The sequence below is a fragment of the Curcuma longa genome, chromosome 11, assembly GCF_044706935.1.
Source record: "Curcuma longa cultivar G26 ecotype Majalengka, Jawa Barat chromosome 11, ITB_CL_G26_1.1, whole genome shotgun sequence".
NCBI lineage: Eukaryota > Viridiplantae > Streptophyta > Magnoliopsida > Zingiberales > Zingiberaceae > Curcuma > Curcuma longa.
The window spans coordinates 31,376,953-31,401,021 of NC_133871.1; the positions used below are offsets into that span (position 1 = coordinate 31,376,953).

A 24,069-nucleotide genomic window follows, 5' to 3' on the forward strand; every position below is an offset into this window, starting at 1 on the left:
CATAACTGAAATATTTGGTAAAAATACCAATATTCAAAAGGTTTGACTAGTCATCCTTAATGGATGATTTATTTTCCAGTAAATATAATTTATTTTTTGTATGATTTTGAATCAGTGGGCATAAAAATAACAATTGAGATAGTATATTATAAACAACTCAAATAAGATGAAATGTTATGCAAAATTTATTCTAGTTTATTTGATAAAATAATTAAGTTAAGTCAAATAAATTAATCAAATTATTAAAATTTTATTTTAAAAAAAAATTAAAGCTTGATTTTGGTTTAATTTTGTTGGATGTTATAATCTCTTAATTTGAGTTTATTTAATTTTTAAATCTTGCCTGATTTAGGTTTTTTTATATATGAGGTTTCATTATTTATCCATTGGTGTGTAAATAAAAATCTACTATAAATTTAAAAAGCTTTCATCAAACTATTTATTTATTTTTCTTTATATGTTCGAACAATTCTATATTCGAGAAGATAAAAGATGAAGTTTGTTCAAATAAATTTGATAAAATAATTGAGTTAAGTCCAATAAATCAATCATTATATTAAAATGGGTTTTCAGTTTTTTTTTAAAATAAAAGATTGATTTAGATTTATTTAATTTGGGAAACAAAATCTAAAATAAGAAGATTGACGGCAATCTGCACCAGAAGAAAAAGTCCTTGCAATTCATATTTAAATCATAAAATGTATCGATAACTGCTGCAATTTTTGAGAACAAATTAAACGAAATTATCAGATGTGCTGTCTGGGATCAGTAATGTTCCTCCTCCAATGCCCATCGGGATAATTATCTTTCTCAGCTTGCCTCCTGTCACTCTCCAATATCGCCTTAAACTTCGCCGGCAGAAGGCAATACTTCTGCAGGTTCTCCGGCAGCAGGTCATGCATTCTCCACCACGTCGCATGCGCTTCGTCGCTTGCAAAACGCCAATTACTCTGCACATTCCAGTTACAGTCATAATCCCTGAAACAGATCCATGGCTTCTTCCCCAAGTAGTGAATCACGTACAGTGCTGGGGGATCATTCCCGAACAGCACATTCTTCTTCGCCATCTCCGTATCCCTTCGGTCGTCGGCGGTGAAGAACTTTAAGTAGTTCATGTTCCGTGGCACCCTGTGCCACCACGTGAAGATCTCGTTCAAGTATCCCTGGTCTCCCCCGTTGTAGGAGGTGATCTCCTGGATGCGATCCATCAGCAACTGGAAGGTGCAGTTCGACGGCTCGAGGACCATGAGGCCGGAGTTGAAGATGTCGGCGTTGTTGGCGGCGGCGCTGACCTCCGGCAGCGCGAAGAGGAAGTCGATGTTGCGGAGGATGAGGAGGTCGGAGTCGATAAAGACGACCCTGTCGTAGTCGGTGAGCTGCCAGAGGCGGAACTTGCTGTAGTTCCACTCGTTGTAGGTCCCGCGCTTGGCTTTGGGATTGCGGATGCGTTGCATGGTCTTGACCTTCCAGCCGGCGGCCTCGAGGCCGCGGCGGTCGTGGTCGGTGACGCCTTCGTCGACCAGGACGACGAGGTCGCGGACCGAGCCGGAGGCGCGGATACTTCGGGCGGCGGCGATGGCGCCGCAGGCGTAGTGCTCTGCTGAATGCAGCACCGTGGCGTAGGCTTCCCGGCGTCCAACCTCGGTGTACATCCGCACTGAGGTTTGGAATATGGACAAGCGTGGTCAACGTTACAAATTTCACCAAGATTAACAGCAACTTCAAAAGTTCGAGCAGCAGAACGAACTTACCTTTCGCTTCAAAAGGGATTGAAAGCTCACATGATCCAACCGGAAGCCGAATCTTCTCTCTCAGTGAGGCAATCTCAGGCTTGTACAACCAAAAGTTGCCTTCATGCCTGACAAGGTTCTTGCAGGTAAAGAGGTTAGGAAGAGGGAGGCAATCAGTGACAAGGAGGACATGTACTCGTGAGGAAGCTTCCGCAATCTTTGCTGCCGCAAGCTGCAAGTGCAGCCTTGCGACGTCCCTGGACCACCTCCCTGACCTGTTGCAGGGCAACTTCACGGCGACGAGATCAAATGTGAATCCTTTCACCATCTCCGGCTCCGGCAGGGTTGGACAAGTAGGAATCTTGTTTTTTTCCCCCTCGTTAATCCACCCAGGATAGAGAGTCTCCCAAGTGGTGTTTGCATCAGCGTAATCTAAATTCAATGAAGAAAACTCTGCTTGTCGTAGGGTTTGGTGCCATAGTCTAACTTCCGAGCAGTTGAAATTTAGTAAGCCAATTCTCGGGTTTCCTCCTAAAACAATATCTTTGGTGATTTGAGAAATCTTTTCCCAGTTTACAACCGAGTCTGATGCATATCGTGGATCTGCAAATGTTTTTCTCCAAAGGTGCGAGACATTTGCTGGTTGATGCCTGCAAAGCAGCAACAGCAAGTTCAGTTTTTGATTGATATGGGTTCAAACTAAAAGTTTGTATGAAGAAGTTTTGATGATATAACTTCATGATATACAGGTTTAATCGACAAAAAACACATGTACCTGTAACTGGAATGCCATGGCTGTTCAATGTAAATACTTGATGAGAAAGCGAGTGTTAAAGCTAGGCAACATATAATAATAAGCACCGCAAGCTTCAAAAACCAAAACTTGCAACTTGAACACCTCTCCGTAAATAACGTTCTATACTCGTCGACTTTGAATCTTCGAGGTTTAGTTTTCCCCGTGTCATCCCTGAATCAAGATTAATTGAAAAATCAGATTATCCTTTTCTACTATTAATATAAGAGGAAATACGTGAGTGTAGAGAAATAAAAACGATAAGGACAAACTCTGTGACGGTTGATGGCTGCCGAGCATTGGCTGAAATGGGAGACATGGAGATGATGATATGAAGGAGGAGGAGGAGGAGGAGGAGAAGAAGAAGAAGAAGAAGAAGAAGAATGGATGAATAGAATGGATATTCGGCTTTTCTGTTGCATGTCTTGTTATTCAGCAAAATCTTTTGGTGCAATGCATCCGGATAATGCTAGGGACGAAGGATATTTTCTCATAGATTTCCCTAAGAGACAAATATCATAATAAAATCATGTGTCAATATTACATGCATGCTATTTTTTTTTACGACACAAGTATCATTGGTGCAACTCTTTAGTGTTGTGCTAATAGTTATTTAATTTGATGATATATAAGGTTAAAATTTAAGAGTAAAATCATATAATAACTTTGTGTTGTTAAGAAGGATTGAAATTTCACAAATGAACTCCTATAATATGTTAACTAAACCAATTTATTTCATGTTGTTTCTTTTTAGTAATGCAGATTTAGGTCCATTCAATTTTGACAACTTGCAATTATTCGATCGCAATTTAACATCTAACAAAGTCTTTAGATTATTTAGATGTTTTTGCGTAAACAATTATATTATACACTAAGGCACTTGAGGAACGACGAAGTCACTCATGTGATAATGCTAAGGCAAGCAAACAAAGCCGAAGCCAACCTGCTAAGCATTGACCGCCGGAGACGAAGATGGTTCCTTCTCCGACGACACGAATTGGCAGGAAGAACTCTCTCTATATATATACTCGAACATCCATCCCCTTAATCATCCAGAATTGGCACACATTATTCAGTTAATTACTTCATCGTCTCCATGCAAATGGCAGCTCCCTCGGCATCTTCTAACTTTTTCTTCCTCCTCCTCCTCTTCTTCTTCGCTCTCTTGGCATCCGTTGACCATGCCTCTTCCTCCTCCTCCATCATCCCCGACGTTTACTTGCACTTGCGCTTCTACAACCACGAGAGGGTCCTCGGCTCCGGCCCCGACGCCACCGTCGTGTACGCCGTCGAGCGCCGCAGCTCCACTTCCGGCGCCGGCTTCGGCAACGTCATCGTCTATGACAATCTCCTGCGGGAGAGCGTCGACCCCGACTCGCCGATCATCGGCCGGAACCAGGGAATGGGAGTCGGCTCGAGCACCACCGAGGATTCTGGTCTCACCATCTTCCAGTTGGTGTTCACGGCCGGTGAGTACGACGGGAGCTCACTCGCAGTGCAAGGGGTGTTCCCGGTGGCTCCGCTCGGGACCCTGTTTGAACGAGCGATCACCGGCGGCACCGGCCGGTTCAGATCGGCGAGAGGGTATCTCTTGACACGAGAAGTTCGTAGCACAAACACGACACTCACCGGGCAACTCGATGCTTACATCACATTCCGTTGATGACGTTCGTTGATCAGTTTATATATCTTCTATGATATGTTCACATAATATTAAATAAATTATTTGATAAAAAAAATGATAAATCTCAGTTAGTCTTATGGATTCAATATCTGAGGTGGTCGGTTTGATTCCACGGAAATTTCCCATCAATCATCAGGATAAATCGGGAAGCTGGCCAGTCCGATTCCATGGAAGTTTCCTACCGATCACCAGGGTAAATTGGGAAGTACATATGGCGGTCAATCCAGATGCCTAGCATCTTTTGATTGCGTTCCTCATTTAAAAAAAATTCTTATGAATACATCGTAGTTTTCTATCGTTACACCATTACAGACATAAATTCTTTGATAATTCTCGATGATGGAGTTGGAATTATACGGAGAAAGAACTGACAAGTGTCCAATTAACCAATTAGATTATTATAAGCCGTACCTACGCTTGTTTTTAGTTCATAAAGAAACACCTGCTGACCATGTGCCAACTGCCAACCTCAACATTAAATAAAATATGCATTCAGGATTTCCAAGTAGTTAATTAAAATAAAATATTTTTTAGAAGTGTAATATTTTTTTGTGGCCAATTTTGCAAGTAGTGAATGGACGATCATAAAAAGCGCTACGTACTTCCCTTTCCGGGTTCTGATGGAAGCAGCACGCATCGTAAAGCTGTCGAGGAGGGGCCCGCAAGTCGGCGCCAGCCAACTGGGTGGGTCCCGGGCAGCCGCAAATCCCATGTGCGCTCTACCTCTGGTGTCGCTCCAGTCCCGATGCTACGTGTCGCCCAATGGTTGTGTCTTCCTTGTCCCACCTCGGTGGACCCTACTGGCTCCATCGGACGGTCTTGATGGATTCTTCTCTATCGTATCAGACGGGCAAGGGAGAAGGAGAAGTGCAGTGTTGAGCTGGGACATCGGGCTCCCCGGTCACACCCTGTCTTATAGCTGTCGGCGCGTTCTTCGCCTCTTCTCTCTCTCTCTCTCTCTCTCTCTCGTCTCTCGACCTCCACAGTACAGTCTCTGGTTCTCTTCCTAGCCTGTGATTCCCCGGGCCAGAGATCGGAAATCAGAAAGGCCCGAGGCGAGGAGTGGTTGGATCGAGCAGCAATAGTGGCGAAATGCGGGGATTATTGCGGTTTTGTTTTCCGACCTTCACCCTAGTTGTCGTTTGATTTGGTTCTCGTTTGTGAGGGTATTTTGGGTGTCCTAAATCTTCTTCCTCTACGTTCTTCTTGTTATCTAGTTAGTATGCGAAAGGTATCTTCTTTGGGGGCTTTACATTGTTTTACTAGCGTCGAAAGTTGCCGGCTTGTGCCTTGTCGTTGCGCTCCTCTAAGTTGCTTTGTTTTCCCCGTTCTTTCTCAATTTAGGTGTTTGGGATAAAAAGATATCTTCGTATGACGGATCAAGTTTCTTTTGTCGAAAAGAATCGTTTTTTATTGTGATGCTGAGATGATAAATTTATTTACTTTTAGGTCAAATCGTTGTATTTTAAGTGAAAATTGTTGCTCAATTTCATGTCCTTATCGTTCCTGTTCCTCAACTTAAGCACGGAGGTGCATAGTTTTGGAACAGATTTGATATTTACTTTGTGTTCACACGTATCATTTGTTGGCTTGCAGGACATCAATGGCTGCCGATATGGTAAATTCGGCAACAAGTGAGAAATTAAAAGAGATGGATTGGGCCAAGAATATCGAGATTTGCGAACTTATTACGCACGATCCATTGTATAACATTTTACTTAAATCGTTGTGATTGTCATTTACAAGTTACAACTCTCCTATTGCCTTTGTATAACTATGAACTATCTATTTTAGATGCTTAAAGTATTTCTCACTATAATAGCAATATTAATATGAAATTGTATAAGATTAAACATTCTCTTTCCCCATGTTTTTCCATTTTATGCATGTGTTTTGTTTGTCCATTACACTCTCAATCTTAAAGCACCATCCTCGTGTGTTATTACTACAATTGGTTGCTTTTGCAGGCAATCCAAAGCTGTCATCAAGTCAATTAAAAAACAGTTAAAGAATAAAAATGTTAATACACAATATTTCGCTGTTATGGTAAGTCCCCTTTATATTTTTTTTTGAAATCTAATATCTTCCAAATAATAATTTATCTAAATTATAAAAGTCAGCAACTGCTTTTCTTTTTTTCAAGAGGATGAATTATATGTCTATATTACTTGATTGCTATTGCAGTTGCTGGAAATGGTAATGAATAACTGCGGGGAGCAAGTTCACAAACAAGTAATTGATAATGAAATTCTGCCAATTCTAGTAAAGATCGTGAAGAAAAAGGTTGTTCCTTAATATTTTGTCTGTGTATATATCTTCTACTAAATGCTGATAATGTATTCGTGTCATTTTGGAAAAAAAAATAACTATAACTAATTTGACTCATTTGGTGCCAGTCAGACTTGTCTGTTCGAGAAAGAATATTTCTTCTTCTTGATGCAACCCAAACAGCCCTTGGAGGAGCCTCTGGAAAATACCCACAGTACTATGCTGCATACTTTGAGTTGGTTGTAAGTAATGCAAGCTCAAACTTTATCCATTTGCAAGTGATTCTCATTGAGAAATCCTATAAATCATATACCCAGTGATTTTGTTCAAAGATGCTAGTGTATTTTTGAACTTTTATCTGAATCAATCGTATATAATTGAACTGCGATTAGACTGTCTCTTTTTTTGGCGAGATGCTAAATCTCTTTGAAGGTCCAAATTTTAGTAGTTTGCTTCTAATTGTAATTGAGAGGCAATATAGCAAGATTACATTTTGACATGATTTAACTTTTATTTTTACTAAAATCAAAATTACTAGAAGTATTTATTTTATAACATTTCCTAACCTCCAGGTAGATGAATAAGATACAGTAAAGACAAGACAGAAGAACTGGCTATTGTTGGATATTTACATTCCCTTTGTCTCATTTCCTTTTTTTGTATATAGTGTGCCTGATTAGTTTGGTCAATCCATCTATCTTATTCAGTATGATTGTTTAGTTGATTCATTACTGAAATTTGGTTTCTCTTCCTCAACAAGTCTTCTGGAGTACAATTTTCTCAGCAGCCTCATGTTGTCATACCTCAAAAATCTTCTCCCAAAAAGCAAGCAAACAATTTTCATTCTCAAGAATCCCAGTCTCAGAAACTAGGGAATGTTGAGAAACAGCTAACCAATCAGTCCTTACCTGACTCGAGGTACAGTGAGCTGGTAATTTTACTTCAGATAAATTAGCTTATTGTGTCATTAGCAGCTGGAGACTAGGGCAGTTGTTTAGCTGCATGGTTAAAGTGGATGACTGAAAGTTTTAAGCTTTATTCCATTAATTTAGAAGTTTCCACATGATGTTATCTCAATGTTTATATAGAACCACATCAATTTCTATAACACTGGGATGTCATATGTTGTATGCAATGTATTGCTTGTTATTCTTGGGTCATTTAAAAGATGAAAGATGTAAATGGTAACTAGAATCTGTAAGTTTGAGAACAAATAACTGAGATGCTCATGGTTGGAAATTATGTAGTTTAAATATAATTTGAAGTGACAAAGCATTGATTTTCATACAACATGAAGCTTACACATTTTTTATCAAACATTTCATGCTATATTGGAGCTCGAAATCATTCAACAACAGACTTTTTCAAAGCACTGCTTTTCTTGGAAGATCAATGATCCTTATTCTTACTCTTCCAACAAAGGATTACAATGTTAAACTGATTTGACATGCTTATTTCTTCTTTCCTTGCTTGTTTTCTCAGCATAATACATAAAGCTTCTAGCGTCTTGGAAGTACTGCGTGATGTGTTGAATGCTATGGATCCCAAGCTTCCACAGGTATCATTTAAATTAACTTGCTTTCCTTATATAATAATGCATGATTTTCTTAGTTAAACATGTCTAGTGGTTTAAGTTGGTCGTTACTTTGAAGTCACTACTCACTAGTATTCATAATTTGGTTCGTGTATCAATAAGTGTGACATTTTCAATCATGACTAAACCACTAAATTAAGATTTTGAAAAATTAGTAATTTAGGTTACAATAAGACACATCATGATTGCTGAAATATGGGAAGATTTTGCATTAGTGAATTTATAATATATATTCGCATATAAAATTGTGCTATGTGATCAGGGTGCATCTGATGAATTTATATTGGATCTAGTGGAACAATGTTCATTTCAGAAGCAACGAATCATGCAGCTAGTGATGACCTCACGGTAAAATGGCAATCTTTTTTTTAAAAAAAAATCTATTTAGACAGATATGAAATGCAAAACACAGTGGAGTAATATGCTTTTTCTCTTTTGGTTACTTCTTTTATTCATTGTATGGATGTTTCTTGTTCCTTCATGAACAATATTTCATATGGGATGAAACACAATATTTCATATGTTTCTTGTGTTTCTTGTTCCTGCAAAACACAGTAACTTGCAGCCTTGTCTAGTGCCATTTTATGTGCCAGTCGGCACATGGGATGAAACCTTAAACCTTGCTAGTCTACCTGTAAAAATATGTAGCATCCATTTATAATTTGTTTAATTAAGAGGAGAATTAAGGTGCCTAATAATTGGAAGCTATGTAAATATATGTTTATGCTGATTAAGGTTATTCTTATGATGGAAGGATTTGTTAGTTGAGTTGCGCCATAGAACTTTTGAGAAATGTAATCAAGAGAAGAGTAAATGATGAAACGAAAAAATTATAAAATTAATTTGGTTTTGTGTCTGGAAGCTCTACAATAGATCTTATTTATTTAATATATGGATTAAAGAAGAAAGATATGACTATGATTTTTATTAACTTATATAGTTATACAATTACGAGTGCTAAAACTACTAAGCTTCTATATTTTCACACTAATAGCAGATGAAATTACTAGTTAGATTCCATATAAATCTCTTTGGCATACACTATTTGCAAATGAAAGGGAATATTTTACTTTGATGCACAGGAAATCCTTGCATGTTAGTGATTTAGCTATCTTGAATTTATTCAACAAGGAAAATATATTAGCGAATATATCATTAGTAGGAGGATGAGTAGGTGGAGATTTGTGTAACAAGATTCAAGCTAGAGAAATAGTTGAATTTCTTAAGTAGGTGGAGACTTATATCTCTTAGTCTTATTACAGCAATCAATAATTGTTTTCCAACATCAAATATTTTACCAAATACATGGTTCATATTATGGTTAAAGCAACAACAATCTTATCAGCTGACAAAACGAATGCTTTTTTTTTTTTACTATCTGATGATCCCCAGTTAGAGGATTTAATTCTTTAATGATAGCACTTTTTAATTTAGAGGGTGCTTGTTGCCATATGGCGCTAGAGTTTGTTCTGCAAAAGAAATTACATGTTGCTACCTCAAATATAAGCTGGTGTTTTTTGATAACTTCAGGGATGAGAAGTTGGTTACTCAAGCCATTGAGTTGAACGAGCAGTTACATCAGGTATTATGTCACCATGATAGACTTCTCGTAGTTAATGCTACAGATACTCCAGCTTGTGATGTCAATGGAGAAGGGGACGAGGAAGAGGATGCAGAAAGCCTGTGGCGAAGGTAATGTTAATTAGCTTCATTTTTTGTGTGCATATGCTGAAAAGATCCAGAAGATAATATATGCCAGCTGTAGTTGATGCTATCTTGTTATAAATTAAGACCCTAGTATTTCCGAATAGAGTTCTTCAACTAGTAAAATAGGTTAGCTTGTATGTTGCTGCCATAATAATCATAAATTCTTTATGATGATGATGGCAATAAAGGCACTCATGGCAATAGGTCTTGGCTATATCTGGTGCTGTCATGTTGCTTATCTCGAGTTAAAAATTGTTGTTGATAAATTAAGTTACGAAGCGTTTCTGAACCAAGCTTTTCAACTACTAGGATAGTTTGGCTCGTACAATGTCAAACATTAACCCTTATTTGTTATATTACCATGAGGTGAAAAGGGTAAGTGAAATACACATGATCCTAATCCCTAAACTTGTGTAAATTTCTATGTTATTAAGGTGGTGTTATTTTTCAAGTGGTTGCGTGGGGTGACCAGAATGTGTTGCACAAGTTGGTGTTGTAAGAGCAGTTAAGTGAAACCTAGGAATATCTTTAGAAGTGATGAAGTTAATTGGATTATTTTGGTAACTCATTGAATTGCACAGGCACCAAATAACTCGATTTATTATTGATGTTCTCTAAGTATGTTAGAGGTTAATTCGGTTAAATCATCCTAGCCAATATCAGTTGAACGCATATTTTTTTATTGTCCTGGCAATCTTGGGTGCAATATTTGCTTCACTTTTTTGTGTGTGTTTTTACAGAATAAAGAAAGGAAAAGCTTGTGCTGAGGATTCAGATGAGTCAGTAGACATTTTCAGATCCGTTCCCAAGGAAAAGATGGGCCGACCGATCATCAGACCGCTATGCATTCAATCATCTGAACTAGATGGTAAACTGCACCCACCTAGCAAACAGTCTATTGGTTTAGAAAGCAAACAACATTCGACAGCCAATTTACCACCTCCACCTTCTCACCACAAAGAGAGGGAGACCTTCTTTAACAACAAAGCCATGGACAGTTCAGGTCTCGCAGCTCATGTCAGGGGTCTATCGTTGCACAACCATGACAGTAACAGTTCTGGAAGTTGCAGCACTGATTCAAGTGAGAGAGATGTATTTGGTTTTCGTGACTGATGACCGTTAGAAGATTAATGCTTATGGTCAATTGCAATTGTTTTCCCCTCGACCATGCTGACCATTCCATTCATTGTAGTTTATCTTCTCTTTGGTGTGGAGAAGTGAGTGTTGTATATAACATGGCAGGAAAATCAACGGCTATTTTATAATGTTGTGCATTTTGGAGCTTTCTCACAGATCTTCTTGATGTCTTGGGAGCATGTTTCTTTGCAAATGACTGACTGATATTGAGGGGACAGTCGAAACTAAGTTGCAGTTTAATGGATTTCATATGATTCAACTTTATTTCTTGTTGCCATTAAGTTAATTTACATTTGTGTAAGTTAACTTCAAATTCTATATAAATTCGATTTAAAATATTTCTAATGATATTTAGGTTTGTAAGCTTAAGATGTGTGCTATCCAAAATTAAGGGACGAGTTTATAAATTAACAAGGGACGAGGTTATAACACACTTGTCGTTCTCGTTCATGATGTAGATCTCGGTTCAATTTCCGGGTCGAACCATTTCGGTTCAGAGTTGATGACGTGAGATAGGTTCGGCTTGCCGGTATTTAACGATGGACCCGTCGGTGGAGTTTTGACTCGCCTTTTTTATTAAAAAAACAAACTGTTTCCTTTCACTGTTCGAAATTCGAACCCTAATTCCGACCACAGCGACCGCAGTCGGGAGCTTGTCGCCGCCTCCGCCTCCGCCTCCGCCTCCGCCTCTGTCATCGATCCCTCAGGTAAATTCTCTCCTCTAATCTTTACACTATCTTTTCTTATTCTCATCGGTAGATTGTGGGAGGAGGGAGAGTTTCTGGAATCTTCGTCCCTCTAGGAAAACAACCCTCGGTCGATGCATCTGGCTGCAGTGTTTGTATCATCTTATCCTCGCACCTCTCTCTCTCTCTCTCTATCTAAATAATAGGGTTCTATGCTACCTATAAAAAAAAAGGGGTCTATGCCCTGGGAAGACCAAAAGGGGATTGGGGTTCAAAAAGAGGCCTCTTTGAACCCATAGTTCCGATTTGGTTTAAAATTCGTCGTTTTGTTGCATCAACTAGATCGTGTAGTCGCTAAATTCACATCCTCAAGAATTTTTATTTTTTTATTAAATCCTTGAATTGTCTTTACTGTTTCTTGATGTTGGTTTCATGCGATTACAGTCTTTGTATGGTGTGAGATTCAGATTTTTAGAATAGTGTTCTATCTTCTGTAGAAGTGGTACAATGTTCCATTGTTCTATAATAAACTGGTACAGTCATTTCCTTTCTACTGAGCTGTTGAAATATTATTTATTTTGGCTTTCCTGACTTCCTTACGACACTATACTTTTATGAATTAAGAAGGAAAAAAGGCATGGCACTGTATCAAACTCTTCAAATTATGTCATGCATTCCGAGTTTCCTACTTGTACTCTTAATCCTGATTTAGTATCATTGTGTTTGGCTTTTTTGTTGTGTACAGAATTGTTAGCGTGTGAGTAATAAAGTGCATGTTTAGCTGCACGAATATTTTTCTTAACAATGATACTATTATATCACAATTGTTCACGTGTTTGATTAGGAATTTTTTTCTTCAATGTAGTAGATTGCTGAAATGCCTCATTGTGATTATAAAGAGACAAGATCTGGGCTCAGTATGTTTCAGGGAGGGTTTGATTTGATAAGTTTTTTGTTGTTTAATCAAAAAAATTAATGAATCCTGATAATATATGAACATCATAGATGTTGTCACATTTCTGATTAAATTTGATTCGTATCTTAGTGCTTATTGACAAGGAAAAGAAGTGTAACAATTTATTTTGTACCAATTTAATCATTGCTGTTGGGTTGCAAAGGTGCAAACATAGTCCCACATCTAAAACACATGGAAAAGATCATGGGTTTAAAAAGGATGGAAGATATCTCCATTGACATGAGGCCTTTTGGGGAGAGCCCAAGAACAAAACCATGAGGGCTTAGGCCCAAAGTGGACAATATCATGTCATTGTGGAGATGTGGACATTCTTTAGACCCTACAATTGGTATCAGAGCGAGGCCGCTCTTCACCGGACTAACCGCCGGATGAGCCATGATCCGGATCTAACCATGTGGGTTGAACCTTAAAAACAAAGGAAGTGGGGGCTCCCGTGTTTGAATCAAGAGGACCAGACACCGGGCAGGAAGTCCTAGTAGGTCGGGTAGACCGAGGGGCATGAAGTCCTGGTTGCGGCTGGGCAGGAAGTCCTAGTAGGTCTAGTGGACCGAGGGGCAGGAAGTCCTGGTTGCGGCTGGGCAGGAAGTCCTAGTAGGTCAGGGTAGACCGAGGGGCAGGAAGTCCTGGTGGGTCGAGGATTCAGACATCAAACGGAGGCTTTCCGTTTGAGGGGGCCTGTGGTCCTTTGTTTGAGGGGGGGATTGTTGGGTTGCAAAGGTGCAAACATAGTCCCACATCTAAAACACATGGAAAAGATCATGTGTTTAAAAAGGATGGAAGATATCTCCATTGACATGAGGCCTTTTGGGGAGAGCCCAAGAACAAAACCATGAGGGCTTAGGCCCAAAGTGGACAATATCATGTCATTGTGGAGATGTGGACATTCTTTAGACCCTACAATTGCAGTATCTGTGAATATTATTGCTATTCATAACATTTCATTATCAGTTCCTAGATTGGTAGATTGAGTTACTATAAATAAAATTCTGCACATATCATAGAATTTAGGTACCTTGTTGCCTTGTCCGTGCATGCCAATCTTATCTGTTCATTCTCAACAGAACTTGTTATGCTAGTTGGTATTGCAAACATTGAGCAATATAATATCAGCAGATGCCCCCTTCCGTACTATATTTGGATATCCTTTTCTTGTAAATTTAGTATCTACACTACCACCTTACTACACTTTTGTTAGATGGATGCCCTACCTGGATACTTTTAACAACGTATATTTTCATATCCAACATGTGTATGCCTGCACATTTCTCCTTATATTTCCCTTTCTAATCATTATGTGTGTGTGTTTCTTTCTTTCTTCCCACTTGTATGGTTATAAATAAAGCACACTGTTTGTGTATCCACCATGCGAGACTAAGAGCTCTTTATTGTCAGTGATCCATCCTGCTACTTGCCAACTTAGTTAAAATATAGAATCATGTGGTTAGTTACTGGTTTTATAGTTTTTTTTTTTTTGGTTTTTTTTCATTATTAGACAGATGATTTCTAAGTGTTTAGTGCTCTTATTTATACTTATTTGTGTTATTAAACGGAATTACAAAAGTTCAGCATCTTAGTTAGATGTTTACTTATAGTACTCTTGAAGTTTTATCCTCTGTATTTTTGGTGGATTATTTTATTTGTTTTAATGTTGTTTGACAGTTAAGTTGTAGTTTCTTTATTATATTGACATTTAATGCCATTCAGAAATTCTTTCCTTTTGGTATTTGAGAAGGTCCAATTCTCATGGATCCATCATATTTGGGTGCTTGGTTATGGAGAAGTGTATTCTGAGAATCAAGCTAAAAGCTCCTGGGATTCCATTAACAATCAATAGTCCTCTTGATATTGACAATGCTACGTTAATTGTTAAGGACACTGCAGCCACTGAGATAACTTCATCTTCTGAAGAATATATTCCTCAAAGTAACAGGGAAAACATGAAAAGGAAACGTGGTCACAAAACATATCAGAGGAAAGGGAAACAGGCTAAATTGGCCAAAGATCTATCTTCTGACCTGGTTTCTTCCAACACAAAAGATAACTTAAATTTAGAAGAACCGTCTGATGATAACCAGCGTGGTTCTGAAATTAGGCCTGAACCCCCTAATGGATCTAATACACCCCGCATTATGTCAAATATTGATACTGAGGCGCCTATTGGTAGACCATCTGATAAAAAGGGACATCCTCGAGTTAAAGTAAAACTAAAGTCTGCAAGATTATCTGAGCCTTATAAAAGTGGTTCAGATGCACAAACACCAAGTGAAACAGAGAAGAGTAATCCACAAGTTGCTCCAAGTATGGTTGAATCTGCTGCTGAAAAGGAGGAGAGTACTTTCTCGGACGGGCAAACATCAGATATGAACAATACAATTTCTGATAAATTACCTAGAAAAAAAGGAAGCATTAAGATTAAATCTTCACTCGGTTTAGGTTTTTCAAGTGAGATTAAGCAAGACAGAAATTCTGGTAAGCTTGTCATTTCTTCAGAGTTGCCGAGCAAGAAAAAATCAATTGTTGCAGATACTGCAAGGACAGCGGATACCTCTGTCCCTAGGAACATGATACAAAGAGAAAGAACACTTCCTTCTAATGACCCTCGTTACAGTGAAAAAGAGTTGAGTGCTGCCTTGGTTGTAAGTAAATAAACATTTGAGTTCTGTATCTTCACTTCTTTCTATGTGAGGCAGAAAATAAATATATTCTCTGATCTGTTTATTGTTCAGGTGATAAAGAAAGTAATGAAAATGGATGCAGCTGTTCCCTTTAACACTCCAGTGGATCCTGTTGCTTTGGGAATACCTGTGAGTACATCACGAGATATAATCATTACACAAGTATTTGACACGTCAATGTTACTCATTGAGTCATTGCTCTCTTCTTAATGTTTATGTGTAGCTACCTTTAAATACTGCAGTTATTTATAACTAAGGCTCCTATTTATCATTTGGCTTCACAAGGGCCAACCTCACTTCCATGAAATAGTTTATGGATGTAGGGGTGGGCAGAAACCTGACATATCTGACTTGATCTGCATAGTTGCCATGGGCCACTGTTGGGCATGACTTGTTTAGAGCCTTGCCAGGTCACCATGACACACCCAGAGCCTGACCAACTTAGAGCTCCCTGAGTCTGATCATGACCCATTGGAACCTCTAGGATTAGCCCTTTCCCTATGATTACATACATGATCAAAATCCAGGTGCTTTATGGTATCAATGATTTAAGGAAGCTTTTATGCATTCACTTAGGACCTAAAACTTCTATCTAGAATTTTATTTAAAGGTTATATGCTATTTGACATTCAGATGATTTGCTATGCTATGATCATACCAGGTGGATAACTTAGCTCATCTTGTTGGGTCCTGGTCATTAGTCATGTTTGGTTTGACTTATGCCTTCAATTACTCTGCGAGTTGGATCTTTGAGTAAACAATTTATAGTACCTCCAATTTAAATTATGGTACATAATTTACTCTATCATGGGCTTTGCCAACCTTTCTTGATTTTTTTTTTTTTGCAGGATTATTTTGATATAATTGACACTCCTATGGATTTTGGCACAATAGTCCAAAACCTTGAGAATAGATTCAAGTACCTGAACTCTGAGGGCGTGTTCAAGGATGTGCAATATATCTGGAATAATTGTTACAAATACAACAACAAGGGTGATTATGTCGTTGACCTTATGAAACGAGTGAAAAAGAATTTCATGAAGTACTGGCTGGCTTCTGGTTTATATTCTGATATTTCTGGTAATGGTCATTTTTGTCTAAGAGTGTGCTCTTGAAATTTGATTCTAGATAGGAGGTGAGGTAATGTTATTTTTGCTGCCTTCAGTATGCCATCAGGTCAGAAATTAACATGCCTTTTATTTTGTTCATGTTGGTAAATCTTCTGAAACCTTTCTAGTATCACAACACATGGATCATTGTTGGACCTTTTGGGATGGGATACCCTGAATTTAGCTCAGTTATATAGTGCACTGCCACTTTGTTATAGAGGACGGAAGGCACCAGGAAGTTGTCTTTCATATTTGAATTCATATTTGTGTTTTGGGTCCTAATATTAACCATCTTAATTGTTTGTTTGGTGTTTGGGATTAGACTTATATACGCAAGTACTGTGATGTGTGGAGAATTAAAAAAAAAAAAAGGAAAATGATTGTTTAACCTTAATCTGTCTCATTATGGTTCGTTAAAAATTTATTTATCCCAATATTTAGTGAACATTTTCAATTTATCCAAATCATTCCGAAATTCCAAATTTGATAAATGTAATATCAGATAATTTAGGGCCATTTTGATGAAGTTGAGCTGATTCATCAATCTCTGAGCTAAAGGCTAAGCTAGCATTCTTGAAGTTTTAATGTCCGAATTAAAAATTTCCCAAAATTCACTGTTCTCACTTATTTGTTTGTAATCCAAAGATTTGCATGAGGATATGGGTGGTTCTTTACACCCACCAATTTATCTTTATCTAGCACTATATTCTTCAGTAGGGTCATACGGTCATGAAGGCATTCTGGTGCTCTAGTTATATTAGATACATGGTTGAAGGAATCTATTAAGAGGCTTAGCTGAGCATCTGTCACTGGTGCTGAACATGGAAAAGTTCATGTTATGTACTTTAAGCCTTATTTTATGTCATAAGCCATGTTTGATTGCTACACTCTTTCTTTAGCAAGACTTTCCAGGTATGTTGGCGCTAAGTTCTATATATCCACACTGAGGTAATTTTATGAGTTAAATTCAAGGCTGATGCATGTGAAGCATAAATTTTGGCAACTGTGAACTCTTATCATGACGCATTGGAAGATTTTTATTTTATTATTTTACAGGAATTTATAACTTATATTTATTGGATTCTTTATCATCTAAACTTATGTAGGAATAGCTGATGAAACTCAAACTGAGGATATTTCACGATCAGGTCAGGACAAGCAGTATTCGAAAAGCAAATCAAAGCATAAACGCAGGCGTTATGGGTAGGTTAACTTCTAGCATTAACAGAAACTGTATTGAAGACTTCATCTTTTTGTTGTTTGGAGATTATTGGATAATAAAGAAAATACTGCATTGTTGTGTTATCAGTAGATTATTAGATAATAAAAACTGATCTTATGCTCTCTCTCTCTCTCTCTCTCTCTCTCTCTCTCTCTCAAATTCACTCTGTATCCATGGCCCTTATATATTGTTCCTTGATTTCTAGGTCATGTTCATGGTATGGAATTTTACATATTAAAGAACAATACTTCAATTTTTTTATTGCTTGTTCTATAAAGCATCGTGAGAGAATAAGCTGGAGAGGAATGGAAAAAGGATGTGGCATGCAGTACAGGAAATCATTTTCTGCTTGTTACTGAATTTTCTTATTCTATTGTGGACTCAATACCTAACAAAAATAACTCTTGTGATATTCATACATAAAATGACAAATAAGGGCAAAATTGATGGAAATTGTGGCATGTCTAAATTGTTGTACATTTGACAATAATGATTTTTCTATTTATTTGACAAGAAAATTTTGTATTGCTAGTTGGTTTCAATTCATAACAAAATGAAATAAACAATAATTTTTGCATTGTTATTCATGAAAGATATGAACTTATATATTTTTGTTACGAAACAACATTACATTAATCCATCTATTTTATACTATTACATGAAATATTGGATTATTTTCTATACTTCTAGATACCACAACTATTCAGATTAAAGTAGAATTATTATTTGTATTTATAATTTTCTTTATCTAAATCTTACAATACAATTCACACTGTTTGATATGATTCATGATAATTCATCAAAATGATTCATTATATGAACCTTGATTTTTGACAACCTTCATATCAATTCGTATTGAATCATTGAATCACATTATATGTGAATCATATCTTATGAGACAAGTTGTGAATCAATATGATTCTGACAATTATGATGCTTACTAATAGATGATTTTAAATGGTATATTAGTGTGATTTGTCACTAGGATGGTGTACTTGTATTGCATTTGTAACTCAAATATTGATATTTTGAAAGTGTCTCACTTTTCATGGGTGTGTTCTTGTGTCTAGGCTCTAAGGCCGCTGAAATCCTAGTTCTCTCTGTGCATGTGTCTATGTGCAGCTTTTCAACCACTCATGCAGCTCATGTTTGTTCCTATTAAGAAACACTTAATGTCAATTAGCCATTTTTTTTTGTCTAAACAACAGTTTAGAGCTTAATCAAAATAATAAGTCCATAAAAACAATTTAAAGTCATTATATTAGAAAAATGAAATTAGCACACATGCTTTAAACGTCACATGCAAAAAATTTAAAATCTTCTACAACAGTTAAATTACTATCCTTTATAACCATTACACTTTTATATGTATGTATATATTCTGATTTGTCCTGTTCTTCTGATAATATGCTTTCTGCTTCATCTGCATAAATTCTGCAGTTACCTTGTTTTGCACGCATGCGTTAATGCTATGAACTGTGTTTTTCAATTGAAATTAGGGCGAGGTTGTATGGAGTTTCACATATCTCTTATTGCTCTTTTGCAGGGAATTTCACATATCTCTTATTGCTCTTTTGCAGGATCGATCAGCACAAAAGTGATTGCCTTTGTGCTGTATGTGCTGTTAGGCGGCGCAGAAAGGAGAGAGAAGAAAATTCAATAGCTGTTGAGAATCAAGCAGAAACAAGTGATCATAATATGTCGCGAGAGTTAAAGATAGAGGTTGGTACATGAACTACTGCATGATGCTATATCTTTTAGTTAAAGATAGAATCATTGACGCTGTATATTTTCTATTAGTTATCTTCCTTGACTTTAACATGAGCTACTATTTTGAAATCATTTACATAATGTAACTTTCTAAAGGTACTCAAACATTTGAAATTTATTTGACATAGGTTTCATAACTATATTATTTGGACCATTTTCTGATTTATACATGGAATTATGTCAATATCATTACTTCCCAATTTATAAAGGAAAATTAAAAGTGCTGGATACATCATCTTGTCATTTTGAAGAGCCTCCTATGGTGATATTGGAAACTTTGGAGGCCATATTCAGTCAGGTCAGTTTTGACATGATTGGAATGCAAAGAATCATTTGATATGTTTTGAATCACTTGGCTTGGGTTTGCTTTGTTTCAAAGCCCAACTCAATTAGTCCTGATTCCACACTGGTCGATACTCTGTAAGCAATCTTCTTTTCTTGGAGGGTGTTGGGCCCTAGTTATGCTTTATATCCTCTCTTACATGCAATTTTTGGTCACTATTCAGCTGTCTTTCTGAACTTTCTTACTCTAACATTATCCTGTATTTTTAGTTATATTCATCAGGATATTGTTGAAGCAGTCATTAATGGTATGGTTAATGGATGGTAGCAATTGAAAGCTTTTGTGTTGCTTGCTACTTAGGCTAAAAGTGAATTTTCTATGGCTGTTATATGACTCATGATACTTTACGGATAGCAGAGTTGAGAATGCTAAAATGAATCTGTGGAGTTACTTATCAACTATGTGTAACACTACAGATGATACAGGGCAAAGAAATATATTGAGATAATGTGGTTATCTTCAAAGGCTACGGATAAATTTTGTTAGATGATTTTAATGTATTAGAGTGGAGCTGTAAGGGGTAAGATGGGGACCAAAGAAAATATTAGTCCAAAATCTAAATCACTTAAACAACTTATTTAATCAATTTGGATATTTACTAGTGCTACAGCTTTTATAAAGCTTGATGGACATATACGATTAGGGGCCAATCTCAAATAGTTGAGGCTAGTATAACTAATGATTATGATGATGGTTCTGTATTTTTTTTCATACATTACCAATATAAGTTATCCTTGTATCCAATTCCCATTTGTTTTGCTACTCAACATTTTTTGTTGTATTGATCTTTCTTGTGCTATTTTCATCCAATATTATGATTTATGCGTTGCTTTTTCATCATAAGTGTCATCCTTGTTTGCTCTTAAAATACTCTCAGCTTCAGATAAATAACTTGGCTAACAAAGATTGCAATGCAGGAGAGCTCAGCTCTTTATTTGTTCTTAAAATTCTCTCAGCTTCACATCAATAGCTATAGTTGATAAAGTTTGCAACGCAGGAGAGCTCTGCTCAAGATATTCCTTGCAGTGAGGATGCAACCTCTAGTATGGACCGCTTGCCTGAGATTGATACAAATGCAAACGGAGAAGATGATAATGAAGAAAAATTTGCTACACCTAGCCTGGTGGACTCTGCCCAGATGGAGAAGCAGGAAATGGATATTGAATTGGGGGTTGAGCAAAATGAAAGTGGTGGGAATAATCAATCATCACGGCATTCTTTTGAGAATGGAAGAAAGAATTCTAAATCAGAATTCCAGGGACAATTTAGAGAAGTCATGCAACCCGGAGAGCAGAAAGATGATACAGCTCTCAACGTTGAAGCATCATACCACTATTCACATATGAACCAAAATCAAGAGGTTGGTTAAGTTCACATATACACGAGTTGCATGATTCTATTTTTTTTTTTTTAGTTCGGTGATTCCTATCCCCTGCAAAGTTTATGGGTAGTCATGGAAATACCTGTTTTTTTTTTTTATATGTGAATGGCAACTGCAGGAATCACATGGGCACGATCATCTCACTAAGACGCAAAAAATCCCTCAATTACAAGAGAACAAACTGATGCTGCAATTGTGCAAAAGCCTTTTCCCAAGCGATCGCAGGTCCGTGTGGAATGGTCCTCATTCTTTGAATCGAGGAAGTCTTTCCTTTAGGAACAGTGCCATCCATGATGCACTGGAAAATTTGATGAAGTAAATATTTCCTTTTGTTCATTGTTCATGACCATGTCTAGTGGTCAAATCCTAGTGTATGTATTATGTCCGCTGAGGTATCATTAGTAGAACTGATTCGAGAATTTGATCTTTGTACACAATTTTCATTTGATTTGTAGACAATTCATGCTCAAGATTGCCACCGGAGCTTATTCCCAATTCATACAGAGGAAGATTGGAAAAGAACTTCCTATTAAGGGTGTACAATACGATTGTCTTCACTGAAATAAATATCCTCACTCCATTATGTACTCGAAATCAATCACAAGCAATTTCCTGAGAAAAGAATTACTTAGCAGCTACACATGCTACATATGATAATCGCAGAATCACTAAGAATCTTATTTCTCTGCATAAGAACCAACCTTATTTAGATATCTACAGGAGGGACTATAGTTATGGCAGAATATACATGGCTTTGATCATGATCATTGATCTCGAAAGCTGACCAACATCGAGCCTGCTTAATGAGTAAGATTTATAATACAAGGAAGACAAACATGACCAGATACGAAATTTAGTGACATAGAAGTTAGAACTAGAGCTTATACAACATTCATACGTTTTCGATACATACAGTGCTTCCATACCAAATATCGCATATGAATAGGTAGGTGTTTCTGAGCTGCCATAAAGGGTAATAGACAAAGCTCTCCCATGACTTATTGGAACTGACTCCTAGTATTGATCAAGGAAGCGTCTCACTGGAGGGACACAACAGACCATGAGGTCAAGCCACCGACAGGGTGGAGTGGAGCTCTTAAAATAGGACTGCGCAAGAAGGCTTCATTGAGACGGGTTGCTTGTAGCGTCATCTGGGATCCTTTCTGCAATAAGGAATAAAAAATCTAAGGTAAAAAATATTCAGAGGACTGTATGTGTATCCATTCTGCTAAACCACACGAAGAGTGTTTGTGGTAATCTACCTGGCATTTTGTTACTGATGAATCTTAGTCCATATATGCCATTTTATACCAAACATGCACAGTAGCAATGGAGCATCAAACCTTATGTTGTTGTAACCAATGATAATACACAGATCAGGAACAACTTCATTTAGAACAAGACTGCGCTGTATATCTTTTTACATTGTAAACAAATCTTTTATTATACTTTGGAATTATACTTATGGAAGAGGTGTATATCTAAGAATCGTATAGCAACAACTTGTTGAATATTAGAGCAACAAAATCTTTACATGATTTCATAGCAACACAAAGTTAATATAACAATAAACAAAAGAAAGTTTTTATATACAAAGTAAACCTGTTTCCTAGCAAAAAAAGGAAACTTAATAGCTCAAGGGGAAACTCTGCAAGCATCAGAAATTTGTAGTTGTAGAATTTGATGTATGCAATAATAGAAATATGTGATCTAAGAGACTAAGACAGAACTTAAAAACAAATAAAAGAAATGCAAACAGAAAACAGTACACTGGTTCTGTTACCTTTGCATCCAAAGTAACATTTAGAGGAATGCTTCTAGTTTTGTGTTTCCGATCGGACAGCCTCTTTCCATGCATCCAAACCCCCAAGATAGCCGCGGCAATGGAGAAGGACCAAAATGGCTTCACTCTAAAAGCACAAAACCTTAGGAGTTCAAATGGGAATTTCCACCAAACCATCACTCTCTTCTGTGTTCCCAAAGGCAATTTTTTCTGCGCTCCACCGTTGTTATCGGCCATTTCAACCGATGAATTAAAGCACTCAATGTTCTTTACAAGTTCTCGAGGAGCTTCTTCCACAGGCTTCTGAAAGCCCATCTCTATCACTTGGTTCTCCCCGATTCCCAAGGTAACCACTTCTTTATCAGCCCCGCCAAGCTCGCCCTTTTCGCCGCCAAAATCCGATCTTTGCTCGTTTAACGGCTCATGGGAGCGAAACCCGCCAAAATCACCGGGAGAGAACTCAGTTCCCCGAAAACCAACATCCTCTTTCGCCTTGTCGAGAAATTGGGAATTGGGTTCTGGGTCGACCCAACTAGGGCTTTTCGAATCGACCAGCGCAGCTGCTTCAATTATCTCCTCCTCGCGGGCATTTCCGTTAAAGGTGGCTCCTTTACGGCACTGCTCTTGAGCACCGAGCGCGAAGTAGTCAGACACGATGGAGCCGCCGCCGGCGCGTTCGTGCAAGGGTTTCATGTAGTCCTCACCAGCGTCGAAGTCGAGGACCTCCCAGTCGCGGAACTCGGCATAGTTCTCCATGACACGCGAGGAGGAGCGAAAGGGAGACGGGGAGAACAGCACTCACAATCGAGGGAGGAAGGCAAGGAGGGAATCAGATAAAGTGAAGAAGAGACGCTTCCTTTCTTGGTGCAAAGGGAGAAGTGATGCTGCGGATTCGATGCCAGTTCGAGAAGAAGCGCACACAGAACAGAATCCAAGCGGAGCCTGTTCTTCGACAGAGGTGGGCCAGCTGGCCACCAGTGCGTGGGTCCAGTCTGATAAAGAAATAATTGGAATACGAAGGTTAGTAAATATAATAAAAACATTTTTTATATATTAAATTAATTTACCGATAACGAAATGGAAGCACTAATTTAAAGCAGCAAATAAAATTAATATAAAATAAAAGATAAAAATAAAAAAGGACATTTGTAAATCGTTAAATGGATATCAAAAAAACACTACAATCATATATTTTATATTAAAAATATTTT

General features: G+C 37.6%; 5 protein-coding genes across 8 annotated transcripts; 3 read left to right on the forward strand and 2 right to left on the reverse strand.

Moving 5' to 3' along the window:
* Window positions 1-746: 746 nt before the first annotated feature.
* On the reverse strand, window positions 747-2,842 carry LOC141837580 (putative UDP-glucuronate:xylan alpha-glucuronosyltransferase 3). Its single transcript, XM_074724962.1, has 4 exons — window positions 2,796-2,842; window positions 2,506-2,697; window positions 1,752-2,380; window positions 747-1,657 (listed from the first exon to the last, which is right to left on the reverse strand). The coding sequence occupies exons 1-4, from the start codon at window positions 2,840-2,842 to the stop codon at window positions 747-749; spliced, it is 1,779 nt and encodes a 592-aa protein (XP_074581063.1).
* A 779-nt stretch (window positions 2,843-3,621) lies between these two features.
* On the forward strand, window positions 3,622-4,186 carry LOC141837922 (dirigent protein 2-like). The gene has a single exon (XM_074725284.1). The coding sequence runs from the start codon at window positions 3,626-3,628 to the stop codon at window positions 4,184-4,186; it is 561 nt and encodes a 186-aa protein (XP_074581385.1). The 5' UTR covers window positions 3,622-3,625.
* A 996-nt stretch (window positions 4,187-5,182) lies between these two features.
* On the forward strand, window positions 5,183-11,177 carry LOC141839826 (TOM1-like protein 5). Its single transcript, XM_074727660.1, has 10 exons — window positions 5,183-5,316; window positions 5,804-5,911; window positions 6,175-6,253; window positions 6,392-6,490; window positions 6,604-6,717; window positions 7,236-7,393; window positions 7,958-8,033; window positions 8,332-8,417; window positions 9,600-9,761; window positions 10,517-11,177. The coding sequence occupies exons 1-10, from the start codon at window positions 5,300-5,302 to the stop codon at window positions 10,887-10,889; spliced, it is 1,272 nt and encodes a 423-aa protein (XP_074583761.1). The 5' UTR covers window positions 5,183-5,299; the 3' UTR covers window positions 10,890-11,177.
* Window positions 11,178-11,501: 324 nt separating this feature from the next.
* LOC141837680 (uncharacterized) lies at window positions 11,502-21,545 on the forward strand. Of its 4 annotated transcripts, none has more exons than XM_074725049.1 (8): window positions 11,502-11,620; window positions 14,280-15,211; window positions 15,302-15,379; window positions 16,099-16,330; window positions 17,466-17,562; window positions 19,162-19,303; window positions 20,680-21,054; window positions 21,194-21,545. In XM_074725049.1, the coding sequence occupies exons 2-8, from the start codon at window positions 14,348-14,350 to the stop codon at window positions 21,392-21,394; spliced, it is 1,989 nt and encodes a 662-aa protein (XP_074581150.1). In that variant the 5' UTR covers window positions 11,502-11,620; window positions 14,280-14,347; the 3' UTR covers window positions 21,395-21,545. The 4 variants fall into 4 exon arrangements, with proteins under 4 accessions (XP_074581150.1, XP_074581151.1, XP_074581153.1 ...); XM_074725050.1 differs by having other exon boundaries at window positions 14,308-15,211; XM_074725051.1 differs by having other exon boundaries at window positions 11,503-11,620; window positions 20,692-21,054.
* Window positions 21,546-21,829: 284 nt separating this feature from the next.
* Window positions 21,830-23,731, reverse strand: LOC141841370 (uncharacterized). Its single transcript, XM_074729531.1, has 2 exons — window positions 22,859-23,731; window positions 21,830-22,238 (listed from the first exon to the last, which is right to left on the reverse strand). The coding sequence occupies exons 1-2, from the start codon at window positions 23,612-23,614 to the stop codon at window positions 22,113-22,115; spliced, it is 882 nt and encodes a 293-aa protein (XP_074585632.1). The 5' UTR covers window positions 23,615-23,731; the 3' UTR covers window positions 21,830-22,112.
* Window positions 23,732-24,069: the final 338 nt, after the last annotated feature.